Consider the following 27,823-nt stretch of genomic DNA (forward strand, 5'->3'; position numbering starts at 1 on the left):
AAGATCAGATTTGACGTATGTATTATTTTATATTAGACAATGTTAGACAGTACTTTAAATATATATTGTTTATTCGATCTATAGATATAAATTCTTGTCCTTCCAGCCCATTTGAAAACTAATCAATCGTGGAATATGATCGACTATTTTATCTGTTCTCACCTCACACATATCAACGGTCTTTAAACTGTTCATCGCGTGAAAAGATCATCTTTTGTTTAATGTAAAAGTCATGCTTTTAGAAGTCGCATTTTCTTCTTCTTTTATTCCATTTTTTGTTCTATTGATACAATGTAAGAATATGTTGATTGTTGCGACATACGTGTATTGATCGTGATAAATGTTTGTATTGTTTTTAAGTGTCTTGAAGAAGTGACGAAATTGATGTCTATCGATAGTGTAAATACATATATAACATAAAACACTTTGCTTGGTTTCCATGGGCTTGATTATTGGCTTGGCTCACGGCAACGGGATCGAATCAGAACGAAAGGTACAGTTCAATAACAGTGTAGGCTTTACCCAATGGGAAGAAATTATCATATTAACTTTATCAGAAATAAGCCAGATAAGATAAAATACGCTGGAGTAATGGTATTTTAAAGCATTGAGATTAAATATAATGAAATATTCACACATAAATTTTATTACATTTATTTAATCAGAAAATAGAAAGGTCTCTTTCATTTGATTTGATGTACTGCTTCTGAACAATGTTCTCTTTATTTTTTTATTACAGACAGCCAATGTTTTTGATAGATCTTGGAATGAATTATAGAATTTGGCTTTGTGGAAAGGGGCTTAAAATGATTGGTTATGTAAAATAATATATCCATCCACTGATTGTCATCACAGTGTTTTTGTGTTCTCGGTATTGCATATCCGTGGCACTAATGCGTAAGAATACAATAGGCATTGTGATTTACTCTGAGATTTTTTCCTGCTAATTCAATAATAACACAAATAATTCAAATGTAATTGATATTGGAAAACGAGAGCTTGCGTAAACCGAAGCTAAAATGAAAGAAGAAAGGCACCAAAAGGGTTGGATAATCTGATATACTAAAGAAGAAGGACAAAATGTGTTTGTGTTTTTGAAAAAGCTGTTTGCTGACATTTTAGTTTCAGTAAAATTTTTTGTTTTCTTTTTACAGGAATCCCAGAAGTCATAACATTATAACAACATAACAACGCTTGGATTCCTTAAATGAATGATGATGCACTGTAGGCCTATTTGTCGTCATAGTATCCACAGTGTGACCAGACACTCTCAGAATACTGGAATAATTTTCTTCTGTGCCAAATCGTGAAACTAAAAGAATCACCAGAAACTGGATCTTCACCAATAAAACCGTCAGAAATTCCACTCTTACTTCATATTTGGATCACAAATCATAATGGCTAACATGCGTTGGAAGTTACGATCTGTAATGGGACGGAGGTCAAGATCTCTACGTTTATTTGTGATAACAGGATTTTTGACTGTTGCTTATCTTTTAACCTTGGGAACAGCAGCTTTTAGTGTTTTTCCTGCTGAATTAGACCCATATGTTGGATTAGATTACAATTACGTTTCACAACGTAAATTATTAAATGTCAACGGAACAGCCGTAGATACTCAAGGTGAATACCCTAGAGATCTTTTTAGCGAGTATGAAAGAGAACACGGTGCCGTTATTCTACATGTTATTGGTTTGATTTATATGTTTGTTGCTCTTGCTATTGTCTGTGATGAATTTTTTGTGCCATCTCTCGGTGTCATTATAGAACGCTTGAACATTTCTGAAGACGTTGCTGGTGCCACATTTATGGCTGCCGGTGGTAGTGCACCAGAACTATTCACCAGTATCATTGGTGTCTTTTTTGCAAAAAGCAATGTGGGTATAGGAACAATCGTTGGCTCTGCTGTATTTAACATTTTGTTTGTAATAGGAATGTGTGCGTTATTTAGTCGGGAAGTTTTGACACTAACATGGTGGCCTTTATTTCGTGATGTATCATTTTACAGTCTGGATCTGATATTGTTGATTGTTTTTTTTTACGACCAGAAAATAAAGTATTGGGAGGCGCTCATCTTATTTCTCTTATATTTTTGTTATGTGACTTTCATGAAATTCAATCATAGAATAGAAAAGGCTGTGAAGGGCTGTTTAAGGCGATCATCTTTAAATAAAGTTCAAAGTACAGATAGTCTATTAAATGAGGTAAGTCAACCATTAATATAACTATACAATAATAAGTTTGCACTTTTATATAATGTACTTATGAATAAATTTGGATATATTTCTTGAACCGAAACAAATTAATAAAGCGAGTCAAGTTAATTGTGTGATACAATGTGAACACAACTAAGGTCTATAAAAAAACTTTATACCCCAAACACGTTATTGATTTGGAGTAATATTGTTCAGAGTATATTATAATGCTTTACTTTTAGATATGAATAGATAAACAGGCTTCATTTTTGTTCGATTTTATGTGACGTAAATGTAGGGTTGTTTGGTCCATCTTTTACTAGTCTTATGTACAGTTTTTGAATGGAATAAGATACTTGGTCCTTTTAAAAATACCTGAATTTATCACACCATTATCTCGGTTCCCAGTGGATAAGATATCTCTTCTAAGTTCCCAGTAGTTAAGGTACCTTTTCACTTGGTTTAAAGTAATTAAGATACCTCTTACCAGTAGTTAAGGTATCTCTTATCTCGCTTTCCAGTAGATAAGGTGCCTCTTGACTCCATTTCCAGTAGTTAAGGTATCTCTTTTCTCGGTTACAAGTAGTTCAGGTACCTCTTATCTTGGATCCCAGTAGTTACAGTACCTCTTATCTTGGTTCCCAGTAGATAAGGTATCTCTTCTCTCCATTTTCAGTAATCTAAGTACCACTTCTCTTGGTTCCAAATAGATAAGGTACCTCTTCTCTCGATTCCCAGTAGATAAGGTATCTCTTCTATCCATTTCCAGTAGATAAGATACCTCTTCTCTCGATTCCCAATAGTTAAGGTATCTCTTCCTTCAGTTCCAGGTACCTCTTCTCTTGGTTTCCAGTAGTTAAGGTATCTTTTCTCTGGTAAGCAATTTGATCAATCAAGACTTTGTAGCATGATAACTTTGATTCTTGTTCAGTGAGAGCCGTGAAACGTATAGTTTCATTACATCTATACCTTGGCCAAGTCTGATGATGTACATTTTCCTTTCCCTGTTTTCTGGAGCCACAATGACTAAGTGAGTAAGATGCTGGCTCGCTAGCCTGGAGGTCGCAGGATCGATCCCAGTGTTAGCTGAGAAAGGTCCTGTGTACAAATTGACGCGCATGTAAAAGATCATTTGGCAATTGGAATTTGATATAAGATTAGGCCGTAGCGTCGTTTTTTAGGCAAAATTTCCCTCATAGCACTCAGTATGACATGCCCGTCATCATTAGCCCAGTTGGAGCTGAATAGTAAGACGTTAAACCCAAATTTCATTTCATTTCCTTGTTTTCTATGAATATTCTATTGTCAACATACCATAATGAATGGCTGTAAATGTGTTTGGAGCAGATGTCTGTGTATTATATAAGATGTGTTATTATGTAGCTATGATCTGATCAATGACTCTTCTATAGAATCGTATAATGATCTAATTATTCCAAATGAACAGACACGTTTCAGTTATGTAATACAAAGGATAATCAACAGTTAATAAGCAATAATTACACATATTCTCCTTCAACCACATAAATATTCTAGGTCATAAAAGATCAAATGACTTGACAGTTGACAATCCCTCAGTAATCTCCTTAACTCTGTTGTTTACCTTGTACTACAAGTCATTGCCATTTTGCGTAGAAATAAACAGCAGAAATTAGATTGTAATTATTGTCTGTGATCTTTATCGCTGCAGAATTGATATAATGATATATTGTGTATGTTTAAGAAAATATAGGTATTGTAAGAAATCAACTTAAAAGATTACTAAATTTTACTATATTGACTCTTACAGCAGTCACATGACAACCATAAATTCTGTAAAAGAAAAATGGCTTCAAATGGTTACCGTGGTAATCGTCCCCCATCAGTATGTCCGTCCGTCTATCCATCACACTTTTTGGGACACAATAACTTTCCTTCTACTTCTAATTGAACTAGAATGTTCAAACTTGGTGTAGGAAATGAAATGAAATGAAATGGGGTTTAACGTCCTACTTAGCCAACTTGGTGTAGGCATTCATAAGGTAAATGCCTTGATGGAGTATGAAGATAACATTTTCTGTTTAGCAGAGATAAGCAATTGGATTGGTAGATACTTTAGAACATGATTACTTTGGTTCTAAGTGAGAGTGATGAAACTTGGTGTATAGTTTCATTATATCACTACCTTGACTATGTTTGATAATGAGCATGTTTTGCTCATTGCTCATGGTAAGCAGAGCAAAAGGCAATTTGGATGGCTGAGACTTGAGACTTTGGAGCTCAATAACTTTGATTCTAATTGAGTGAGAGTGGTGAAACTTTGTGTATAGTTTCATTACATCAATACCTTGACTAAATCCGATAATGCGCATTTTCTGCTTAAGCTAAGTACAGGCTTCAATCTGAGTGCTTGATTCTTTCAAAAAGATAAATGTGCAATGAATTAATATATCATCTATTTATTTTGGGATTGCAGCGGGGGACATCAGCCTCACTGTTGGCTTGTTATCCCATTCATTATTGTTCAACTACCACTGTGATGACATGATAATCAACATCTAATTACATGTGACTGGCTGCTTTCAGAGCTCATGCTGTTGGCCGCCAAAGTCACAATTTGCAAAATAAAATTTAAAGTGGTGATAAACCCATATTTTGACAATAATTTTCTTCGGGGATAGTACCGATTCTTTTAAAGAAGTGATGGTGTGGGGTAAAAAATCTTAAAATTTTAATCATATTTTATTCTGGATGTACCCTAACGTTGAGTGTAGGATCACCACAAACACAGTAGGTGACATTCTATAAATTAACTTGTAGATAATCTGGTACGTATCAACAAGTAATATTACCGATAATCAATAGTCTTGGATTAGTGATTTCAGGTGATTGATAACTGGCGATAATAAAGCCTGTTGGGTGCCAACTAATTATTGACCCCTAGTAATTTATCTAACCCCATTGATTTTTAGATATTTTTCGTTTTGTGTTTAAGATGAAGGGAAATAATCAAAATGGCTAAATTTCATTACTTTGGCTTCATAAGTTCAACATGGCCAACTGGACATGATTTCAAATTACAGTGAAGTGCCGTTTTTCATGAATGTAGCCCAAATTTTCACATGTTAATGTTCACATCCTGGCAACTAATCTTTAAGCTTTTGGAGGATTTTTGTTAATGAAGGTTAAGCTCAAACCCCAGGTGTAATGGGTGTGGGTGGCAGAGTTAAATAGTCGGATTTCTATGGAATATGTATATTTGATCATGTCACAATATCATCCCAAATCTTCATTAAATTAATGGATTTGAAACATGATATGTTCAGTTAATGCAAGAGTTGGAGCTGAAACACCTTATGGCTGATTAAAGATATAAAGTTTATTGTGTATTTTTTACTCAAATAAAATTAAATGGATTCCTTTTTGTAATACAGTAGAAGCAGCCACTCATGGGAATTTTCATGACTTACTGCTTAACGGGAGTGACCTTTTATATTAATAAAATCTCAGTGTTAATGCTGACATCAAGTAAATTTTATGCTTGGATGCATTGGGAACAAACATCAGTACCTGCATCGGTAAATTTGTCTGTCGCTGAAACTTGCTTGGAATGAAAATTCTTTGACTCAAAATCTCTGTAAATGTGTCATTTTGTACCAACATTGATACTACTGTCTGCCACTGTGATGTATTCAATAATATTTATCCATTTTTGTGAACAAATTCCATGAATTGATTTTATTTTATTAAAAAAGCACATGACCCCCGAAAAACAAACCCTGATTTTAGGGAGTGTAACTCTGTATGTAATATAGGAGGCGCTAAAACTTCTGTTTCGCAACAAAGTGGCAATGGGAAAATAGATACTAGATGATTGTGACAAAACTCAGCTACTTTTAGTTTATTCAATCAGTATCAAATAGTGTTTGGTTACGTTTGAAAACAATGATAAGGGTTTGTCCTTAAATAAAACAAAATATTAATTAACAGATAATCCCGGGTTTATTATTATTTTCACAGTTCTTTTTACCTGATCGGTGAGGGGCCAGATAATTAACCATGGGATTAGTGGAGGTTCTACGAAGTATGACAAGATGGTATAATTAGTAAAATAGTTCGCGCTGGCCGCGTAGAGGAGTTAATGTTGATTAATGAGATGAAACAATAGAATTTCTATGGGGGATAGGGGTGGCTGCTCGTACAGATTCTACTGTACTATAACTTTACCATGAAATGTTTGCAAGGCCTAAAAGGCAGGAGAACATGATAAATCTTTTAGTGTTCTGTTACACTGTCTCAATTTTAAAAAATCAATCGCTCGGTAACTAGCGTTAAAGCAATTATGGAAATTAAAACTGATTTAACTGTCATAGAAACTGTTGTATTTTTATGTCAACAACTTTTATTCTGATCTAGAACATAAGGATGTTTATCTCCAGAAATTCAATATTTTACCAAGCCATTGTAAAGAGTTTATGCATGTTTTGTTTAAAGACCATGTTTCCGAGCTGTAAAAAAACAAGTTTTGTTTTCTTTCAGAATCATTGATTTTATAAAGCTGATTATAATTTCACAACTCTTTGTGCGTCATCAAACACTTGTTTTTCTCGTAGGCACCGCCTAAATGTTTTCTTTCTTTTATGCTTCTTCATACTGGATAAACTCATTAACAACTCCATATAAGTTTAATGTTTATTAATGGATCATGCAAGTCTTACAACAAGATGTTGCTCTAAGCTGTCTACTAGAAGAGTGAGATATAATTACCACCGGAGTAACTGACACTATGACACTTTCTTTATTTGTTTTAATGATTTTAGAATGATTTATTTAAAAAGTTGTACATGTGCTATAAATAGTTCACATGTTTATTCCGTAATTCTCTGTTCGTAAATTATCAGGTCTTAACTATACCTGATAAAATGTCATACGCTACTAAACTGTAGGTACCTAATAATTTGCACTTTGTCCTGGATAGGTATAACATCAAAACATAAATTTTGAAAAATTATGCTGTCGGTCGTGATATTCAAGGCCAACAATGTGCTATAAGGGAAATTTTGCCCAGACAGCAGTGCACTAGCCTACTCTTATATCAAATTACAAGTGTCAAGAGTTCTTTTACATTATTTCCATCAATCGAGGGAGCTGCAGTGGCTCAGTGAGTAAGATGTCCTGTGTTCGATCCCTGCATTTACCAAAAATGTTCATTGGGATTTTCCGACGTGGTACCTCCTTGTCAGTGTGCAGGGCCTGGCTAGGGACAATGTATAGTCATTTGGATGGGACAAAAACCAAGTTCCAGTGTACACGTAAATTATCCCTTTGCAGTTGGAATTCGACATCTGTAGCGCTGCTGTCTGCGAAAAATTTCCCTCATGGCACACTTTGTAGTGTATGCCGGTCTTCATTAACCCAGTCGGAGCAGAACAGTGTAAACACCATATTTCATTTAATGTCACATCAGCACAGATACTTGAACATGGTGTAGGCGTTTGTAGAATCTTTTATGATAACATAAAATTTATGAAGTGGTCCGATTGATTAGACACACTTTCCTTGTTGGCACCATAGGTGTTGTTCCTGAACAGTAGAATGAGCTAGAAAAATCGTGACAGATTCTTCTTGGCCCACCTGATGAGTGACACATGATTTTAACATTCTCACAGTGTCACAAAAAATATATATTTCTCTCTTCAATAAGGCATGAAAAAAATATTATTGTAACTGTTGTTTTCTTTGTTGTTGAAGGGGGGGGGGGAATTGCTTAACATGTGCGCATTGGATCAGAAGGGCGCTCATTGAGTCAAGTGGCGTGGTTTCGATTCCTAGCTTGTACGTGACAAGAAGTAGGATCGCCTGTCCAACCTTGTGGGTTTTCCCTGGGTCCTCCGATTTCCTTCTACTGCTAAAGACCCCTACGTGCAAGCAAATTATGTTATTCCTGATATTACCTAGTTTGTGTTAACCTCTCTCTCTCTCTCTCTCTCTCTTTGTTGTTGAAACACCATTTTAATATGTGACATCCTGGCTGACAGGTCACAAGTGGTCACATTCAAAACAAAAACTATTAATGAGATTATTGATTGATATACAAAAACATATATTTTTCTCTTCCTTCAGGTAAAAAAGAAATATTATTGTAACTTTTGTTTTCTTTGTTGTATAAACACAATTTGTATTATAACCATTTTATGTAGGTGTTCACCTGCTCCTCGTCATTTATACCAAAAATAGAAGAGCTGTACATCGTCTGATCCTTGGGAACACAAATAGGCTAGCGGTTTAAGCCCATATTTTTTCCGATACCCCTACCTATGGTAGAACGAGGGTTATTTGGTATAGTTGGAAAGGTAGTTTTATCGGCATTATGAAATCGGTTCTTGGGCGATTTTCAAAACGGGCTATAATAGTTATTTCTTCTGGTTTCCATAGCAACCGTAAAAACCATAGATATCGACTATATGCGTAAAATCCAACTATTTAATGATTAAGAAGCTTCAGATAAGCTATAAGTTGTGTTTTTCTCCAGCACACTGTGTGATTTAAATTAAAAAAATTTGTAAATAGTACACACAACACCATTTTAGGGCCTGTAATATGCCCCTTGGCGCTACTGATCATGTTCTTGTTGGTGGCGCATTTCGAAAAAGGCCTAAGGCTCCGGCAATTCATGTACGATGGACATAAAATTAGGCATGATGGTTCCTTGCCCAATTGCGCCTCAATTGACGAATTTCACATTCAGACATGACGTCAAAATTCAAAGATGACGTCATACTCAGTTTCTGGTCCATAGTACGCCATTTGTTGTATATATTTCTTCTGTGATTGAAACACAGAGTTAAATTCATTATGTAATATACTCTACTGATTAAAGTTAGTACATGTGATAATTACATGGTTATATTTCTGAAAATATCAATTTCCCCATTGCTTAATCTACGCTAATGTGTATTATGATTTGTTATATAACATTTAATTTTGAAAACAAAATCAAAATAATTAACAACGCTATAGCTTTTCTCCTGGCTTGTATTCAGTCGGAGTATAAACAGAACCATCAATTAGATTTCGCGAACAGCTTAAGATGGCGGCGGACGTCACCTGACAACAATCAGCCTATTGTAAATTACAACTTCGAAGAAATATAAACCTGTATTACGCGCAGATTATGTCGAGCAAAAGAAGTGAAGTGTAACATTTGCATGGGATTTCGCTTCATCGTATGTTTGTCAATACCAGGAATAGCATTTAACCATTTAACCATTATAACTGTATGTTGCCATTCTTCGAAAAATCATTGAATTAGTAACTGGTGATCCTTAAAAATCATTTTACACATTCCAACTATAATTTTAACACAGAGATCTTTGATATGGTTGATCGTAGCAACGATTTGAAGAATCAGTAAGTGACGCAAAACATGAGTTATCCTTACTGGTCTGAAGTAGAGAGTGATTACACACAGTCGATTTTCAACTGAAGACGAAGTATTGTTATACGAGACTGTGAGTTGAAATCTGTTCGAAAAGAAATATTCTTAAAAGGAATTGACTGTCATGAGATAAGAGAAAGCGATAAAAATAAAAATGTTTTTATTAATTCTATACTTATCGTGTTAATGTTATTGTTTCCTGGTGTAGTTTAGTTCCTGTTTAATCTATGCTCCTGTTTAATTTATGTAGCTGTTTTATATTTATGTTCCTGATGCAAATAAATTTTATTTTACAGAACTGATATTCCGTTATCACTACTAATAGTTTTATAGTATCTGTTATTGAATATGACAAAGTGCTCAATAACTTGTATCATATTAAGACCATAATTTATACATGTAAAATATTTATTTAGATACATCGAACCACTTTGAACTCAATATCTGCGAACCCTTTGAATCTCACGTTATTGATCTAAGATATAAACTGTGCTGTCCACTACACATATATACGTACATATTTTTACGTATTTAATTACGGACTAAATAATTTCCAGATGTAGTGATAATGCTTTTGATTAAATAGAATATAATACGAAGGTATATATAAGACCCTGAGACGAGCGGAGAAAAGCAGAGGAGAACGAAGATCGGCCGTGGTTGAAGGGTGGAATGGTTGTCTTAATGTACCATGTTAATGTTATTGTTATTGTTATATTCCTGATGTAGTTTAGTTCCTGTTTGAGTTATGTTCCTGTTTTATCTATGTTCCTGTTTTATATTCCTGTTCGGTGTAAACAAATTTTATATTTACAAAACTGATATTCCGTTATCACTAATAGTGTTACACTAACATTATGCAAAGATTTCGTTCCACTTGGTCTAGGAAACTTTTATGCTTGTTAACCAACATAATATCCAACAAGGTGTTAAGTCGTACTGAAATTTTGGATACCAGCTAATATCTTCCAGTCGCATACTATCTCCAAATGCACCGTGACTTTTCATGCTCTTGGACATACACCGAAGTCAAACACTTCCTATCGCCACTATTATGCGAACAATTAAATAAAGAAGATCCGTTACTTCTGAAGGAGCTGCTATGAGAGATTCGGCCACTGACCCTTTGATCAAATTGAAGAGACTCTTAATGGTATAAAATACTACACATTCCATGGCTGCCCTTCTTTATCAGCAGAATGATCTGGCCAAATTATAAAAGTATATACCAAGATGTTTGTTCAAGCAAAACCAGAGGGAATTAATATGTATCTTGATTTGGAGAGATATTAAAACCACTTGAACGCCCAGAAACGCCTATTGTTTCAGGAACCACGGGGAAGCGTACACAAGGATTTTGCTGCATACAATTGACACTGTGGATAACCATTCTCGGCTTACTACTGTACCACCAACTATATCAACATTGATACCTGGCGACGAAGAAAAATAAACTGGTCATGAAATTTCAACAAGCCTTGGAGAAATAGTCAGCCTATGTTTACCTACAGTACATGCGTTATCTCGTTGCGGCAACACAAGTTCTCGGAAAACGAAAAGATTTTACAAAAATACAACAATAGCTTAACCCCACTTACGGAGAGAGCCTTGAATTAACTTATGATATAATGTTTTCTGTAATGAATTTAACCAGGAACAAAACACGCGCCTCTTGTACCCCTGACGAATTGTGTTACGTTATTGCTATAGGTCAACGGACACATTGGCAGCCACTGTTCCTCTAACAGACGACGCTTTACACTTACACACCAGACATACGTCGTGCAACATCATGAGGCGAAACCTAATATCCCTTGTCCAATTGATCATGGGTAGCGAAGAAATGGTGATAGTAGTCCCTGTTTTATTTGAGAAGGAATCTGTGAGAAGGACGTGGTTTTGCCCTATAATCCATGCTCAAGCTTGACTGCTTGGTCTGTGTTTCAAGACAAGTGGAGACCAGAGCCGCCAACCCTATAAACTGTTACCCAATTCCTGCAACTCCACCGTCGAAGACCTAAGTCTACGAAGGGCAGTCAAGTCAGCCGCGACGACACCAAGGGTGGGGGTGGGGGATAACGGGTCGTTCGCCCTGGCGCCGATCAGAGCAGCCAGTCCGAAGACAGGTGCTCTTCGTCTGACTACCGCCGAGGCGCGCTACACACCGGAAGATACGCCTACGGGGATGAACCCTTTCCCACGACCGATCCCGTCCTCCGAGAAAAACAAGTCCTTAATGCGTCAGGCCTCGCTCTTCATCAATGCTTTATTTAACGGTTTTCCATATGCAGACACTGTAAATATTATGCCGGATGTTGCAATGGCAATATATCAAATAAAGATATTTAAAACCAATCTGTTGGTTAACTTTATTCACTTGAATATCATTGTAGCATTTAGAACATTTGGAATGTCGTAAAAAAAACCCAAAAACTCTATGATTTTAAGTTTCTTGGTGGACGCTTTATATGGAATAAACCATATTTTATTACTGTCTAAATATAATAACTATATTAATCCGTTGCCATGGATTATTCAAAATCAAAATCTGTGTTTTTAAGATAAGGATTCCGAAGTTCAATTAACAAATTACCCTTTAATTGGCAAATTTAAAAGTTTTGACCAAAAATATGACCTTGTCACCCATTACTCTTTCAGATGATAGTAAATGATTTTCAAGTTTGTTCAGCACCAAAGAACAAGAACCAAAAATACCCCTACCCCCATCAAATCTATTATCGTTAAAGAAACCTCAACCATTGGTAAAGTGCCAAAAAAATATATTGGGCCATGTTGAAAATTTGCCCAAGAGCCAGTTTTGAGTTCTTGTGACGTGACTCTATCAAAAAATATCCAAAGTGTTTTGTTCTACCTCGGGTAGGGGTATCTCGCCATTTAAGCCCCTTTTTGGGCCTTGGCCGCTAGCCTAAAATGTCAATTAGAATATGTTGAACTTTCACAATGATATTTGTTAACAGTAGGTAAAAGATGTTAAAACAGTTGTTGTTGAATTGTGAGTTTAACAAATGTTTTACAGCAATTCTTTTGCAACTATGTTTATTTCAAAGTTCAGTCGTGCCCAAATTAACGGAGGGCTTGACCTCATTCATGGAACACAAATAATCTTATTCCATTTTTGGATATATATTGTTGTTGCCCCTGTCTGCCTGTCCATCCGGACGTCCACAAGTTGGCATGTATCGGACCATTACTTAATTGATTATGGACCCTGATTGTACAAAATATCACGTTTTAGCTTGTGGAAGCTCTAGAGGTCACAATTTTATCTGATTTTGACGAAATGTATATTTATAACCCAAAGATTCGTGCATATCGGAACTAGGGTTACCATACGTTTTGGGTTTACTGGGACAGTCCCGGGTTTGGGTGGGGGGGGGGGGCTTTTTGCCGTCCCGTCCTGTTGTCTCTCATATACCTAAATGTCCCGATTTTGAAAATAATAACACAAAAACACCTAATGTTTTGATCTTCAAGAAGGGTCACAAATCAAAGAACAGTTGGTTCTATTTGCTTGTCAATCAATTTGGACCTTTTTGTTAGTATAAACCTTGTATTTGTAGTTTTCAAAGAGTTCGCCAAAACATTTGTACATCATATTCTTGGCAAAAAAACTAACAAAAAACATACAAAAACAGGTGTGGATATATAGCTAATTTATGAACGGGCTCCTACAAATACTAACACATGACAAACCAATACAAACCATCCCGATTTTCCGACGTGGTTTCCCCTTGTCAGTGATGCAGGACGGAAGGCCTGACAAGGACAGCTGTCTAGTCCTTCGGATGAGACGAAAAACCGAGGTCCCGTGTAAACATTGGAATGCACGTAAAGGATCCCTTGGCAGTTGGAATTCGATATAAGAGTAGGCGATAGTGCCGCTGCCCGGGCAAAATTTCCCTCATAGCACACTGTATGGCGTATGCCCGTCTTCATTAGCCCAGTATAGGAGCAGAACAGTAGGACGTTAAACTCCATTTCATTTCATTTCCCATTCCACAACATGTATTTTTAGTGTAACTAGATGATTATGTACCATCACAAAATGGTGGAAGGCACATCTCCTGGCTTCAGATGTTATAGAAATTATTAATTAGACCTTTACTTACATAACAAGCCCAAAATCAACTCTTTTGACCCTCAGATGGCTTGAATACAGCTTGGATTTAAACAGTTGTCCATTTAATAGTTAAATCATTAAATGGCTGACCAAGCTAAAATTTACCGTTAATAACTGATGTCATTACTGAAGACTGCCGATGAAAGGACTGACAATCGAGGGTACCATGGGCATTGAGAATGTTACTTGATAATCAAGAATATGTGCGGGTGGAGTTATCGTCTGTCAATCAAATTATCAGCAATTCGAGGAGACAGCCGATATTTCTAGTCCAAACTTCCAACAGAAATGAAATTTTCAATATATTCTTTTTTTATCATATATTTTTGAATTGCTATACCAAGGATGGTCAACTCTTTAATAAAACCTTAACTAATGTATCCTTAATGCAGTGATTCCCTTTCATATCAGTGAACATTTTGGGGGTGTCCAGTAAGTCAGTGAACTATCTAGGGGTTCGTTTAGAAAATGGGGTTAAAAAAAATTCAATACAAATTTGTTGGTATTCGTACAAAGAATGTTAGCAGACACATCAATGGTGATAATCTTGCTATGGCTTATTTCACCATGTTTTTGATCGGATAAGATGTTGTATGTTATGGTTTATAAAAGATTTATTTGAAAAGTGGTCCTAACAGCACAAATATGAAGAAATATGACTAAACAATGAATAAATGCAGATGTGGGAATCCTCTGAGCTTTGTCAAATTTCCCATGAGGTATGTGAGTGGAAAAAAATTAGGAACCACTGGTTTAATGAAGCGTTTAGTTCTCTAGCTAAATAGAACCTAATCTTCAATTTACTGACCTGCTAGAAATATCTCTTAATTTCTTCCTTAAAAGACATAAATTTGTGGGTAGGCCATTCATCTCTTTCTATATTAGAATTACCAGTAGATAGATAAGACATTGCCGGGGGATTTGTCTCAATCAAATTAACCATTTGGGCTGATTGGCTTAACCCTTTGACCCCCCCATTAGATGGAGATCAAGGAATGACAATTATATTAATGACAAAACCATGGGGTACAACCCCTTTTCCCCAGGGACACACAAATTCACCATTCTAGAAACATGTAACTTTAACTAGGGTTTATGTATATGGATAATATACTTCTAGCTAGATTTTTTTACTCAGTGTTTAAAACATAATTCTTACATCTTTGTTATTATATGTATGTATCATAATTCTTATATATGTATATGGATGGCTGAATGGTTAGCATGCACCGCTGTATCACGGTCTGTCATTGAGTCAACTGGCGGGGTTTCGATTCCCCGGTTGTACCTGACAAGAAGTATGGTCGCCTGTCCAACCTCGTGGGTTTTCTCCGGGTCCTCCAGTTTCCTCCCTCTGCTAAAAACCCCTACGTGTTAGCGAATTATTGAAATAAAATTGAATCATGTGTTAGTCCTGAAATGACCTAGTTTGTATCGAGTGGACGTTAAACCCCATTTTTTTCTCTCTCTCTCTTGGTCTTTGTTATTAGAAGTAAAAAGTTATGTTTCAATTTTAGTAAATAATCATAGCTGATATTATAGGTGATCTGACTAACATTTAATTTTGACTGCTATCAATTAGATGACACTTTGTGTCTGCCCTCATTGGTAGAACATTGGTGTCACCTCTGTTCGACAGTCCGTTCATAGTATTTCAAATTTATTTTTCAAACAAGCAGGTATTGGTCCAGTCAAATTCACCATCTGATCACCTAGCTGTGAAGTGGAACCGTATTAAAACTCTGCGTCGGCCATAATTTTATGTATGGTTTGTGCCCTGGACACATGAGAACATGAAATCCACTGTTGTAAATGCTGGTGGTTGATATACATTTATTGTCTGGTAATGGTATGCTTCACAATATTATGATCCTTATTTTATTATCAAATGAAGACAAATCTAATGGGACTTGCTCAGACAGTTAATGTTTTTAAACCAGATTGATTGAATAAAAATCTCATTAATTAGATTATGAAACACCAAGGAATCACTTTAAGACTTGTTTGTTTGTAAGATAATTGGTTTGACATCAAGAACTGGGCCCCGAGTTAACGCAAGCATTTTCAGACCTAAATATGCATTATGCAAGAGCCAAGTCTGTCTATTGCAGGTCTTCCTTTAGACCTTAATTGTTATATAAACTATTAACTAGACATTTATTAACATGACAAGACCATATATAAGTCTGATTTTAAGTAGATTAGAACAGTTCAGCTATTACTGATTTAATCTAAATATGGTGAAGAGAGGCTACGCTTCGAACAACCAGTATGGTGGTTACAATCAGTGCACACATCTTATCAAATCTTCAAAGGCTAATATCTTCGCTCAGAATAAAGTAATTTGAATGAAATTTTCAATATATTCATTTTTCATTATCTATTTTTGAACTATTATAGCAAGAATGGTCAGCTCTTTATCTAAATTTGACATAATGTATCTTTAAGTTAAGAATTTACTCAACTTTCAATCACTGTGAGAATTATCCAGAAACACAAAACTTTGCACATAGTTTTCTATTGATGTATTTGATACATTAAAACATGCAAAGTTTTAGTTTTATAAAGGACTATTTTTTAGGTAAAATAAGGCGGACACCTTTCGGTAAATTCTTAACTTTTGAGAATGCTTTGTGAAATCAGAGCCTGGTTTATACTCATTGAACTCTATTTTCTACTCCATCCTCCTGAACTCCATTTTCTACTCCATCCTCCTGAACTCTATTTTCTACTCCATCCTCCTGAACTCCATTTTCTACTCCATCCTCCTGAATTTCAGATAAACTGTTTGAAATCATTGCCATTTGTAGTATGCAGACAGTGTCACACATATTATCTCCCTTTCTGCCTTATTGAACGTCTAATAGGAATATCAATCCAAAATTGTTTCATTCCTTTCAGTATTTACAAAGATATCATAAAGTGAAATTCCATTCATCTATACTGTCCCTTTAATTCCTTTCAGTATTTACAAAGATGTGATGAAGTGAAATTCCATTGATCTATACTGCCCCTTTACTTGTTTAAATCCTTTCAGTATTTACAAAGATATGATGAAGCGAAATTCCATTGATCTATACTGTCCCTTTACACTTTACTTTTTCTGTTTTCTCTCTTCTGGTTTCTTTTTCTTGACAATCCTGCACCATTTAATAAGCAACTTGGTCTACCATTCTAATTTTCTTATTCATTGGAAACCTTATAGTACTAGATAACCAATTTGTTTTGAGATTGGAATAAGTCAATCTGATTAACACACAGATCCTTTTTCGTTTCGTTTTTATAGTTCAAAATTTCGTTTTACTTGTCTTAACTACACAAGGATCTGGAAGAGTTGTTATCATTGACGTGTTCTGAATGATGTGAGCAGCTATTAAGCAATGAAACGGTCTGTTACGGCGTGTTTTGAACAGAACTGTGCGTAATCCACTAGCAACATCAATGCTGATTGGTTAATCAAATGTCTGACGTCATAAGGTGAAAAGCCGCTTGTATGACCTCTGACACGACCTATCACTAAAACCGGTCAGATCTTCATGTAGTGTAGGCCATCGTAAGTATAAAAAATGAAACGAAATATAGATCTGTATTTTTCAGATAGGGAATAAGTAATCTAATTAATCTCTAGAAATCATATATAAACCAGGAAGAGATATATAAATATATCTCAGCAAATGTGTCCTAACTCGGCAACGCACTTAAGAAACTCCCTAATACAATAAAACTTTTAAATCATCCACGTTCACAGGAGTACGTTATTATTGATTTGAGTTTTATTTATGGACTACAAAAAAATGTTGATGTGATTTTAAGTGTATCTAAAAAAATCTTCAGCAGGATATTACCTATATCTATTATAACACCATGTAAAAATCAAAAGATGTAACAAAATATACAAAAACAATTAACTTTTGAATATTACTCGATTCATTACAGTTATTCCCCCTTGAGATCTCTGAGTTTGACTAGTTTGTGCTTGATACAACAATAAAAAGATTGGATCCTTCTATAACGGATGTTTTTCTGAATTTCCACTGAATACCATAGTTGATCTGATCGGTGCTTTCACTTTAGTATTTTGTCAGACACTGAACTTTAGTAAATGAAATAGAATTTAACATCCTACTGTTATGCACCGACTGGGCTATTAAAGACAGGCAGATGAGGGAAATTTTGCCCAGATGGCGGGACTATACGGCCATCTCTTATTTCGTATTCCATCTGTGAAGGGTACTTTTACGCTCACACAAATGTGGAACGGAACCTCAGACTTTTGTCCAATACAAACAACAAAACCTTGTCCCTTAATTGGCAGGCTCTCTGTTCTGTACTGGGGGGTTGGATGGCTGAATGGTTAGCACATGCACGCTGTATTATAAGGTCTGTTTTTGAGTCAACTGGCGTGGTTTCGATTCCCCGGTTGTATGTGACAAGGAGTAGGGTCGCCTGTCTAACCTCGTGGGTTTTCTCCCACTGCTAAAGACACCTGCGCGCAAGCGAATTATTGAAATAAAATTGAACCATATGTTAGTCCCGAAATGACCTAGTTTGTGTTGAGTGGAAGTTAAACCCCATTTCTCTCTCTCTCTCTCTCTGTTCTGCACCACTGAAGACGGGTGGAGTAGACAAACAACAAATATAGCTGAATGTAATGTTGATTGGACTGACCATTTAGGACATAATGACAGCATTGTTACGTTATCATCATCCCACCATTCATCATTCATTGTTTATTAGTGGAGTGTATTGTTCGACAAACGCCCTCGTTTCAAGATAATTACCCCATAGTCTGCCGCCATTATGTTAGAGAACAAAAATGTGTATTACGGTTGATGTGATTGGTTGCATTTAATCCATTAATTTCCTGTTGACATCAAAAAATTTTTTTAACCCATTTACTATAAGTTTACTAAGCTACTTATGGAGCTTACTAAAATAATATATATAATATGATCTTAAGTTTACTTCAAATCCTATATATGCTTTTATTTCCATTCGCATGTCCAACCTCGTGGGTTTTCTCTGGGTCCTCCAGTTTCCTTACACTGCTAAAAACCCTACGCGCAAGCAAATTATTGAAATAAAATTAAACCATATGTTAGTCCCAAAATGACCTAGTTTGTGTGGAGTGGATGTTAAATTCCATTTCTCTCTCTCTCTCTTTTTATTTCCATTTAGGTTATATCAACCTCATGTATACTTTAGAACAATCTGCATAATTAATATAATGAACTTTGGTTACTTTCCGTGATCAGTTCCATTAGCTCTTGGTTAAAGTTGAAACTTATGTCTGTGATGAACAAAGATCAAATAACATGTATGGGGAAGTGTTTACATTTATATTCAGACAGCCAAATTCGCTCATCTTACTTTAATCAATAGTGCCTCAATTTACACAACATTTTTGTAACACCAGTTTTATTTTATTCTCAAATTTTTGATGGAATGCCAAACTTCTTAAACCTTACTCATAAAATACACTTCCAATTATTTTTTCCCCATTCATTGCAAAAAATTTGCAAGCATCCATTTCCCTTGACACCCAACAGATTGCAAACTTCATTGACTTCTTACAAATAATTCTTACCAAAGTAACCAATTTTACATTTACTATTACATGATTTACCGATAAAGCTCCTGGGTAATCTTCTGACCCTCCCCATACCCCACCTCCTAAAAATAACATAATGCTGATATTTTTCAACTTTGGAAGTTGTTTGGCAGACTCTTGGGTCAACAATTTTCTGAACAAAGAGTTCCCAGTTTACATATAGCTGTTGGGATGATATAAGTATTTCTGTAAATATATGTATTGAAGTTTTGTCGTTAAGAGGGCATATGACTTTATTTTTTGGAACAATAAATGGGTCTAAAAGTACATATTAATGTAATATGAGTGTATTTCAAAAGAATTGTAATTTCTAATCAATGATGTTCGATGCAATATGTGAACAGTTTAAACTGATCGACAGTCGTTTAAGCCTGCATCGTCCATTCTAAACGTTTTTTTCGTGTCATTATCATTTCTGAATCAGCCAATACTATTTACTGTCACATTGTAATTTAGGATATGATTTTCTTTGTTCATTGATTTTGTGCCCGAAATGATAGATTACATGACTTGTGTACGGATTATAAAATGTTCCTTGTGTCTCAGATATTGGATATTAGGATCTCACAATTTCACGGCAACTTCAATATGGATTGAAATGGACCACTATTGAATTCTAATTTGTGTTTTTAATTTTGAATATTATCGAAAATATTGAGTTAGAGACTTCGCACCTTTAATAAGAATAAACAGAAGGCACGATACACTGGGTAAAATAGTATCTATTTATTTTAAGACTGTTTTTTAAATACATTGAATAAAAATATTGCTTTTTTTCTTGACAGAAACCAGAAAGATCATGCAGTTTACCTATTCTTCATGCAGGAGCTGGGAGATTCCGCCATGGTATGTTACAACTCATGATTCATACAATAGATCCAATTGGAAACGGTGACAGTAAGTAGCTATTATGTAGCTATCTCTTACTATTCTCGTAGATTAGAATATTGTATCAGTCTCTATTTCCACACACCTTTTAAAGATGCATTATGTATGAGCTAAATCAGCCGATTGCGGGTCTTTCTTCTGGCTTCAAATGTTATATAAATTACTGTTTAGACATTTATTCACATGGCAAGTCGATATATTTATTTTTTGTTATCTATTTTGTAACTATTACAGCAGGAACAGCCACCTCTTTATCTAATTCTAACATAATGCATCTTTAAATCTGTGAAAACTTGCCAGAAGTAAAATCGTGTCTATAATGAATACATTATTTGCGATAATTGTGACACATGGAATTCACTTGCTCTTGGGGGTAATCTCAATCCTATATTTGAAAGATTAGGAGCAAAATATTGAAAATTGCTTTAAGCTTATAGCCCACACAGATTTTGCTTGTTGAACCGACCAGGCAATGTGGAACAACCAACGGTGCTGTTGGAATAACAATGATGAGTGCACAAGCAATTTGTAGGCAATGGTTCAGGGATTGCTACTGCAATGGCCATGGATTTAAATCAATCTGATGAAAATACAGATCTATATTTCGTTTCGTTTTTTTTATACTTTATACTACATGAAGATCTGACTGGTTGTAGTAAAAGGTCGCGTCAGAGGTTGTACAAACAGCTTTTGACCCTATGATGTCAAACATTGATTAATCAATCAGCGTGGATGTTTTTAGTGGTTTACCAACAGTTCCGTGCATCACGCGCCAAGAAGTCGCCGTAACAGATGGTTTCATTGGCTAATCCCTCACGCCATCTAGAACCCAGGTTATATAACAACTCTTCCAGACCCTAGTGTAGTACAGACAAACAAAACGAAATTTTGAACTATAAAAAAACGAAATAGGATCTGTGTTTTAATCAGATTGGATTTAAATCTATTTAAGGCAGACCGCCATATTTTAAGATCACATGTCTTAGCTTTTGCTTGTTTGTTTTTTTGTTTGTTTGATATTTAGCATCTCTCTCTCTCTCTTTCTCTCTCTGTTTTCATAAATGATATTTGTTTTCTTTTATTAGTGATATTTAGCATCTCTCTCTCTCTCTCTCTCTCTCTCTCTCTCTCTCTCTCTCTCTTTTCTCTCTCTGTTTTCATAAATGATATTTGTTTTCTTTTATTAATGATATTTAGCATCTCTCTCTCTCTCTGTTCATAAATGATATTTGTTATTTGTTTTCTTTTATTAATGTTTTATGATGAAGGCAGAAGCCTATATCTTATATATGATTCCTTTTACCATATAACTCTCATTAGACTCAGATCCTCATAAGATTTAAAGAGAATTTATTTTGTAAGTCGTTCACTTGACCAACAAACGATGACCATGTTTAGTAGTTTTATTTTCATCCATTCGACAATATAAAAGATAGTATTTCATTTGTTGCGAGTTCCCAAGCTGAGATTACAAGTGGTAATCATCATGTCTTAATTCACTGGTGAACTGCGGGGGCTTAAGAGATCAATGGCCTTTTGTGAAACACAGAAATAATCAATTCCGAACAGTTGGCCGTGTTTTTCTTTACCCCAAAAACTGCCTGACTAAAGGTAATCGTTGCCAATAATCCTAGGAACCAGGGTATATAACATTGTTCGCTCTCCTTAGTTTACAATCCCAAAAATAGAACGAATTGCCATGAAAGAGTTGAATTTCAGTCTGGTGTCGTGTATTTTCTCATTTAGACTAGCGTGTTATGCTAAACCCAAAACTCAACAACATTTCTAACCACTGATTAAATTACAGCTGAGCATCATGCAGTCCAAATGTCTGGCCAGGAAATTTCCTAACTGATGAATTAAATCTAACACACGCTATTTTATTTTTTTTTATTATATGGTGTTAAAACAAAATGGTGAAGTTACGATCTCTTTGGTCTGATATATTTAATAGAGTTGGTTAATCAGTTTTTTTTGGAAGAAGCTAGATGTAGATAAGATTAAATTTTCAGTTAATGAAAATATTTGTTTAATAATGATTAGTATTTGTATTTTGAGTTTATTGAGATATTAATTTTTCATCAAATATAGTTTATCAAGATTAAAGATACTTTATGTAAGCGCTAAATCTGCATATTGCTGGTCTTTTTTCAAGCTTCTATCGTGTTATATAAATTATTTAGACATTTATTCACATGACAAGCCTATAATCAACACTATGCCATCAGATGGCTTAGATATTTAATGGATTACAACAGCAAGATCTCTATTTAAATACAATTTTTTTTAGCTATTAGCTATAACAGGTGTTGTGTATGGGACAGGGTAAGCTTAATGTTTAGAACACCTGATTCCAATACTCAGTTTAGGAGTTCAGATACTAGTGGTTATACTTATAAGCAGTAACAATGCGTGGGGCAGATTATGCCTACCATAAGAACACCTTATAACTCTTCTCTCTTGAGTAGAATATCCACAAAGGTGGAATTAGAGATGAGCCAATATGAGATACTTTTAGTAAATACAAACACAAATACGCTTACACTTTTTTGATCACATTTTTCTGAAATTTTCAAAAAACTTATATTATGCCAAGATGAGGATCTCTATTCTTTTTGTCAAACCTTTCTAGAAAACTTTAATGTGATAGAGCCTACAGTTTTTCAAATTTGGTCTTAAGCATTAAGGTCACGAGAGGTATGATATTCAGTGTTGTGAATGTGATCGAGGCTACAATCTTTTTGCGTACCTATCTTTCCTCTGGTATTGATCAAACTTGGGTCATTTGATTGAAAGCCCAAATCTCCATATCTAGAATCGAGATAAAATTTCCCAGGATTTTACTCAGTTCATAAAAAATGGATGTCTGTTTTTCTTGTACTTTGAGAGATTTGTCAATAATAGATGATAATACGAAACCCTGAAGTCATTACACTCTGCCAGTAGTATTCATTAGGACAATTGTCTTATAACTTGGTAGTATTTCGGTACAATTAGTATGGACACTGATAAAAATGAAAAGATCATGATCTTAGTTGAAGATATTCTGGAATTCATCATCTTTCTTAGACCTATAAGAGAGATACAAACAAAACCTAGAGTCTAATTGAAATAGTATTCATGCTAACAATTTTCATACGACATATTAGATTAATTCAGCTTCATCAAGTCATCTCAATATTAGCAAGCCTCTTAACCTTATGACAAGTACATGAACAAATCAAGTGAATAGTGAGAGAAGTTGATGATAAGTGACAAGACCTGAGACTGAATACAACTCATGTCAGATAAGCTACTGTAGTACATATTGACACATATTTAAAGCGATATTCCTTTATTGATAGAAACAAATAATTTATGATGGCTTTTATACACAGTATCTTATTTTTCGATGTATTTGATGTTTATCAGCATAATCTAAGCTGAACATTAAACAAAATTGAAACATGATTAAGATTCATTACTTAGCTTTCAAATCTAGCCTTTGATTTGTTTTCTTTGTTCATAAGTATAATATGTCTTGATTAATATCTTTAAAGTTGCAATTCTTGACATAATTAACCATCCATGTTACATGGTAAAGAGGCATGTGTTGAAATTTAGAACTGATCTAAATCATGGTGAGGGGGGTTGGATGGCCGAATGGTTAGCATGCGCATGCTGCATCATACGGTCTGTCATTGAGTCAACTGGCAGGGTTTTGATTCCCCGGTTGTACGTGACAAGGAGTAGGGTCGCCTGTCTAACCTTGTGGGTTTTCTCTGGGTTCTCTGGTTTCCTCCAACTGCTAAAGACCCCTACACTCAAGCATATGATTGAAATAAAATTGAACCATGTGTTAGTCCCGATATGACCTAATTTGTGTTGAGTGGGCGTTAAACCCCATTTCTCTCTTTCTCTCTCTCTAAATCATGGTGTCCGTAATATAAAGTAACAATTATTAAGTAACAACTGTCAACAGTTTATAGGGGTGCGGGGGGGGGGGGGGGGGCAGATGGTTTGATGTGTGTACATGATCATAGGATCTATCATTGAGTCAAGTGGCGTGGTTTTGAATTCCGGCTTTCCTTCCACTGCTAAAGACCTATACCTTATTAATATATAAAAATTGTACCACATGTTAGTCCCAAAATTACCTACTTTGTGTTGGGTGGATGTTAAACCCCATTTCTCTGTTTTTAACTAAAACACATACCATCAGAGATAAATCTAGTATCTAGCTTTAAAGTAAATTACTAGTAAATACCATACAAAATGACAAAATTTATTGATAGCTGTTGAAGTTGTTACATTGCTTGACAGACGTGAATTTTTTCTCAGTACTTGAACTAGCACTTTTAATACAAAAAAGTCAAATTGCGCAAAAAAGTCAACTCAAAAACGATTTTTGATAATGAAAACTTTGTCCTGTTTTTTACATTATATTTACCATCTTATTTGCTAAAGTTGAAAGGATAAGAGTAAGAAATCTTTTAAAAAGAGGGGGGTTGCATGGCTAAATGGTTAGCACGTGCGTGCTCTATCATAAGGTCTGTCATTGAGTCAACTGGCGTGGTTTCGATTCCTCGGTTGTACGTGACAAGGAGTAGGGTCGCTTGTCCAACCTAGTGGGCCTCCAGGTTTCCTCCAACTTCATGGTCCTCTGGTTTCCTCCCACTGCTAAAGACCCCTACGCGCAAGCGAATTATTGAAATAAAATTGAACCATATGTTAGTCCCAAAATGAGCTAGTTTGTGACGAGTGGACATTAAACCCCATTTCTCTCTCTGCTCTTTTAAACAGTAGTATTTGATTATCTATCACTATTTATGTGAGGTCATGTGGTAGGCATACTTGATAGATGCGGGGGGGGGGGGGGTATTTTTTTTTTTTTATTTTATTTAAATAATTTTGATTATAAATTGAAAGGGATTGAGGAACAGGCATAGCCTAAATGACCTCTCTCCTAAATACAAGAATACATATGGATATGTAAAAGAAATAAGTGAGTAAACAACAAAACAATACAATTGACACTTATCAACAACAATTTGTATATATACATATTTACACATTGCCTGCGCAGTTGTTCATGTTTGCAGTGTTTTGATTGAAGAATACCTGATGAAAACCTAGATTCCATTATAAAGAAAATCTAATCAATATCAATTAACTCTGGACTTGGTCACATTTATGAATGAACAGGTAAACCTTTGTGGACCTCCCCAGCCACACCTTGTTAGAAGAATTGGCTAATTATATTCATCTATTTTTTCAGCAACAAAACATGATGATGATGCAATGCACATGCATGCAATTGCAACCCTTCAAGTTCTGAAAGATTCCATCAATGGCATCCAAAATGGTGCTTTTGAGAAAGGTGACAAGGACGGCAATACCAAAATACACGTCATATCAAACGGACAAGTTTCTCCTGACAGTAATAAAAGTGGAGAGATGAGAAAGAGTCCGTCTGCTAGTCAGGAAACTACCGTAACAATGTTAGAGTCACCAGAAGAAATGAGAGAAAATGGCAAAGTGACAAGAAGGGATGTCGATATTACCATGAACAATAATAAGCCCAATGATGGTGATTCGACAAGTGACTCCAAATCAGAGGTTTGAATACTTGAGCTTTATTCCACATGTAAATCACAATAATGGCAGACTCCCATTACTCAGTCAATCACCATATATTTACAACCAATTTTGGAAATTAGAGAACTGAATACCTTGCATGATATTTCTGTGAAAAAGCTCCTGAAATGTAATTTTTGGCTTTTTTATCACTTTTCTTCCGAGCTCTAATCTTGCCAAGAAAATTTATGGTATTTATGGCAGTTTGATATGAAAGTGACAGCTTGCTAGCAATTTGAGTCTATTACGTGTTATTTAAGATTGAAGATAGTGTCATAACTTACTACAGAAATTTAATCCTGACAGATGCATTAGTGACATAAAAAAAATAGTTGTATCGATCTTTAGACGATTCTCAAAAATATTCTGAACACAAAACAATGTGAAAGATTGATAATTTATATGATAACCGATAACCGGGGCAAGAAATGTCACAACTGATTTAAAACATTCCCAAATGAGAGGCGGATTCAAGGGGGGGGGGCGAGGGGCGCGTCCCCCCCCCCCCTAATTTTCGACAGTGCCCTTTTTTACTGCTGAAAGTGCCTTTTCTCAGACCCAAATATGTCCGTTCCCAACCCATTGCAGGGATCCCAAATGACTCAAACCATCGATTCAAACACACCAGTCTGGTCTAATTAATGCTTCCACTTTCAAACGAATTCTTGTTGTTTAGCTGACGGTGCCCTAATCCTTTAGAGTGACTATAGACAGACATCTTGTGGAATCGGCGGCGTATACACTCATGCCCATCACCGACACGCATGAGTGCAACTTGATGTAGCATTGTTTCATGTGTGGACAGTACAAAGTACAAGTTACAAGGCTTAAATAGTGAAGTGGCTAGGGAATAGATAAGTCTTTTTTCCCATCATAATGCCTCGCTCGCCTTGACAATTTTTGAGTCACATGTTCAACTGGCTTTTTTGCTCGATTTTAAGGCTCTTTTTCAACGATTTCCGAACGTTTACTTTGACGAAAATATCAGCCAAATAGCTCCTGGAATGGCTAAAGATGCAAGGAAATGACGGATAATTTTCTTGCACCCCCCCCCCCCAAAATCCCCTCTCAGCTGCGTGCCCCGTCTCTGCGGTCAGTGCCCTCATTTTGCGGCACCCCCTCTGTAAATTACTAGATCCGCCCCTGAAAATGGCTTTTTTTCACAAAGAATTGTGAGCTCATATTTTGAGCTTAAAAACAAGTATAAGAACACCTATAAGGACATCTGGTCATACTAAACTTATGCTGTCTGTCTACAGACACTAAGCTGGTTGACCAACATTTTAATTCCTAAATTGATAATTATTTTAGTTGAAAACACTAAGTATACTTCAAGAATCTTGAGAAATGTTTATTCTAATTTATTTAATCTTTGTGTGTATGACATATGTAAAACACAGTAGAATTGCATTCCAAATTAGTACACTAATTTTTGGATATGGCCGAAATTTTAAGTCCTAAATCAATGATTTTAGTCGAAAACAGTAAGTATACTTTGAGAAGTATTTATTCTGCTTCCATTTACTGGAATTAAATAGGTTTATTTAGTCTTCGTGTGTATGGCAGATCAGATATGAAATGAAGTAGAGCCGCATTACAAAACAATATACTACATTGTGGATATGGCGGCCATTTAGGACAGAGATTTATTGTCGAAGTATGAAGTAGATGGAACTCTGTGCAGAATGTCAAGGTATTAGACATAATTATGTTGGCCAATGTTGACATTAGAATAGATATATGTCTGTAAAAAAAAAAAATAAAAAAACTTCATGTTTATTTGTGAGGAAAATATTTTTCTTTTACAGGATTCACCAAATTTTGAGGAAGTTGAAGAACCTATGGATTTATCGTGGCCAGAAACGTGTCGTGAAAGATTTGTCTATGTTTTGGTGGCTCCAATTGTTTTTCTCTTGTGGATAACTTTACCGGATGTTAGAAGACCGGTATGTTGA

General features: G+C 35.3%; 1 protein-coding gene across 1 annotated transcript; it reads left to right on the forward strand.

The window, feature by feature from the left end:
- Positions 1-1,164: 1,164 nt before the first annotated feature.
- Positions 1,165-27,823, forward strand: LOC126818044 (sodium/potassium/calcium exchanger 2). Its single transcript, XM_050545221.2, has 4 exons — positions 1,165-2,204; positions 20,150-20,261; positions 25,510-25,850; positions 27,677-27,823. The coding sequence occupies exons 1-4, from the start codon at positions 1,398-1,400 to the stop codon at positions 27,821-27,823; spliced, it is 1,407 nt and encodes a 468-aa protein (XP_050401178.2). The 5' UTR covers positions 1,165-1,397.

Source organism: Patella vulgata, chromosome 4 (genome assembly GCF_932274485.2).
Source record: "Patella vulgata chromosome 4, xgPatVulg1.2, whole genome shotgun sequence".
Taxonomy (NCBI): Eukaryota; Metazoa; Mollusca; class Gastropoda; family Patellidae; genus Patella; species Patella vulgata.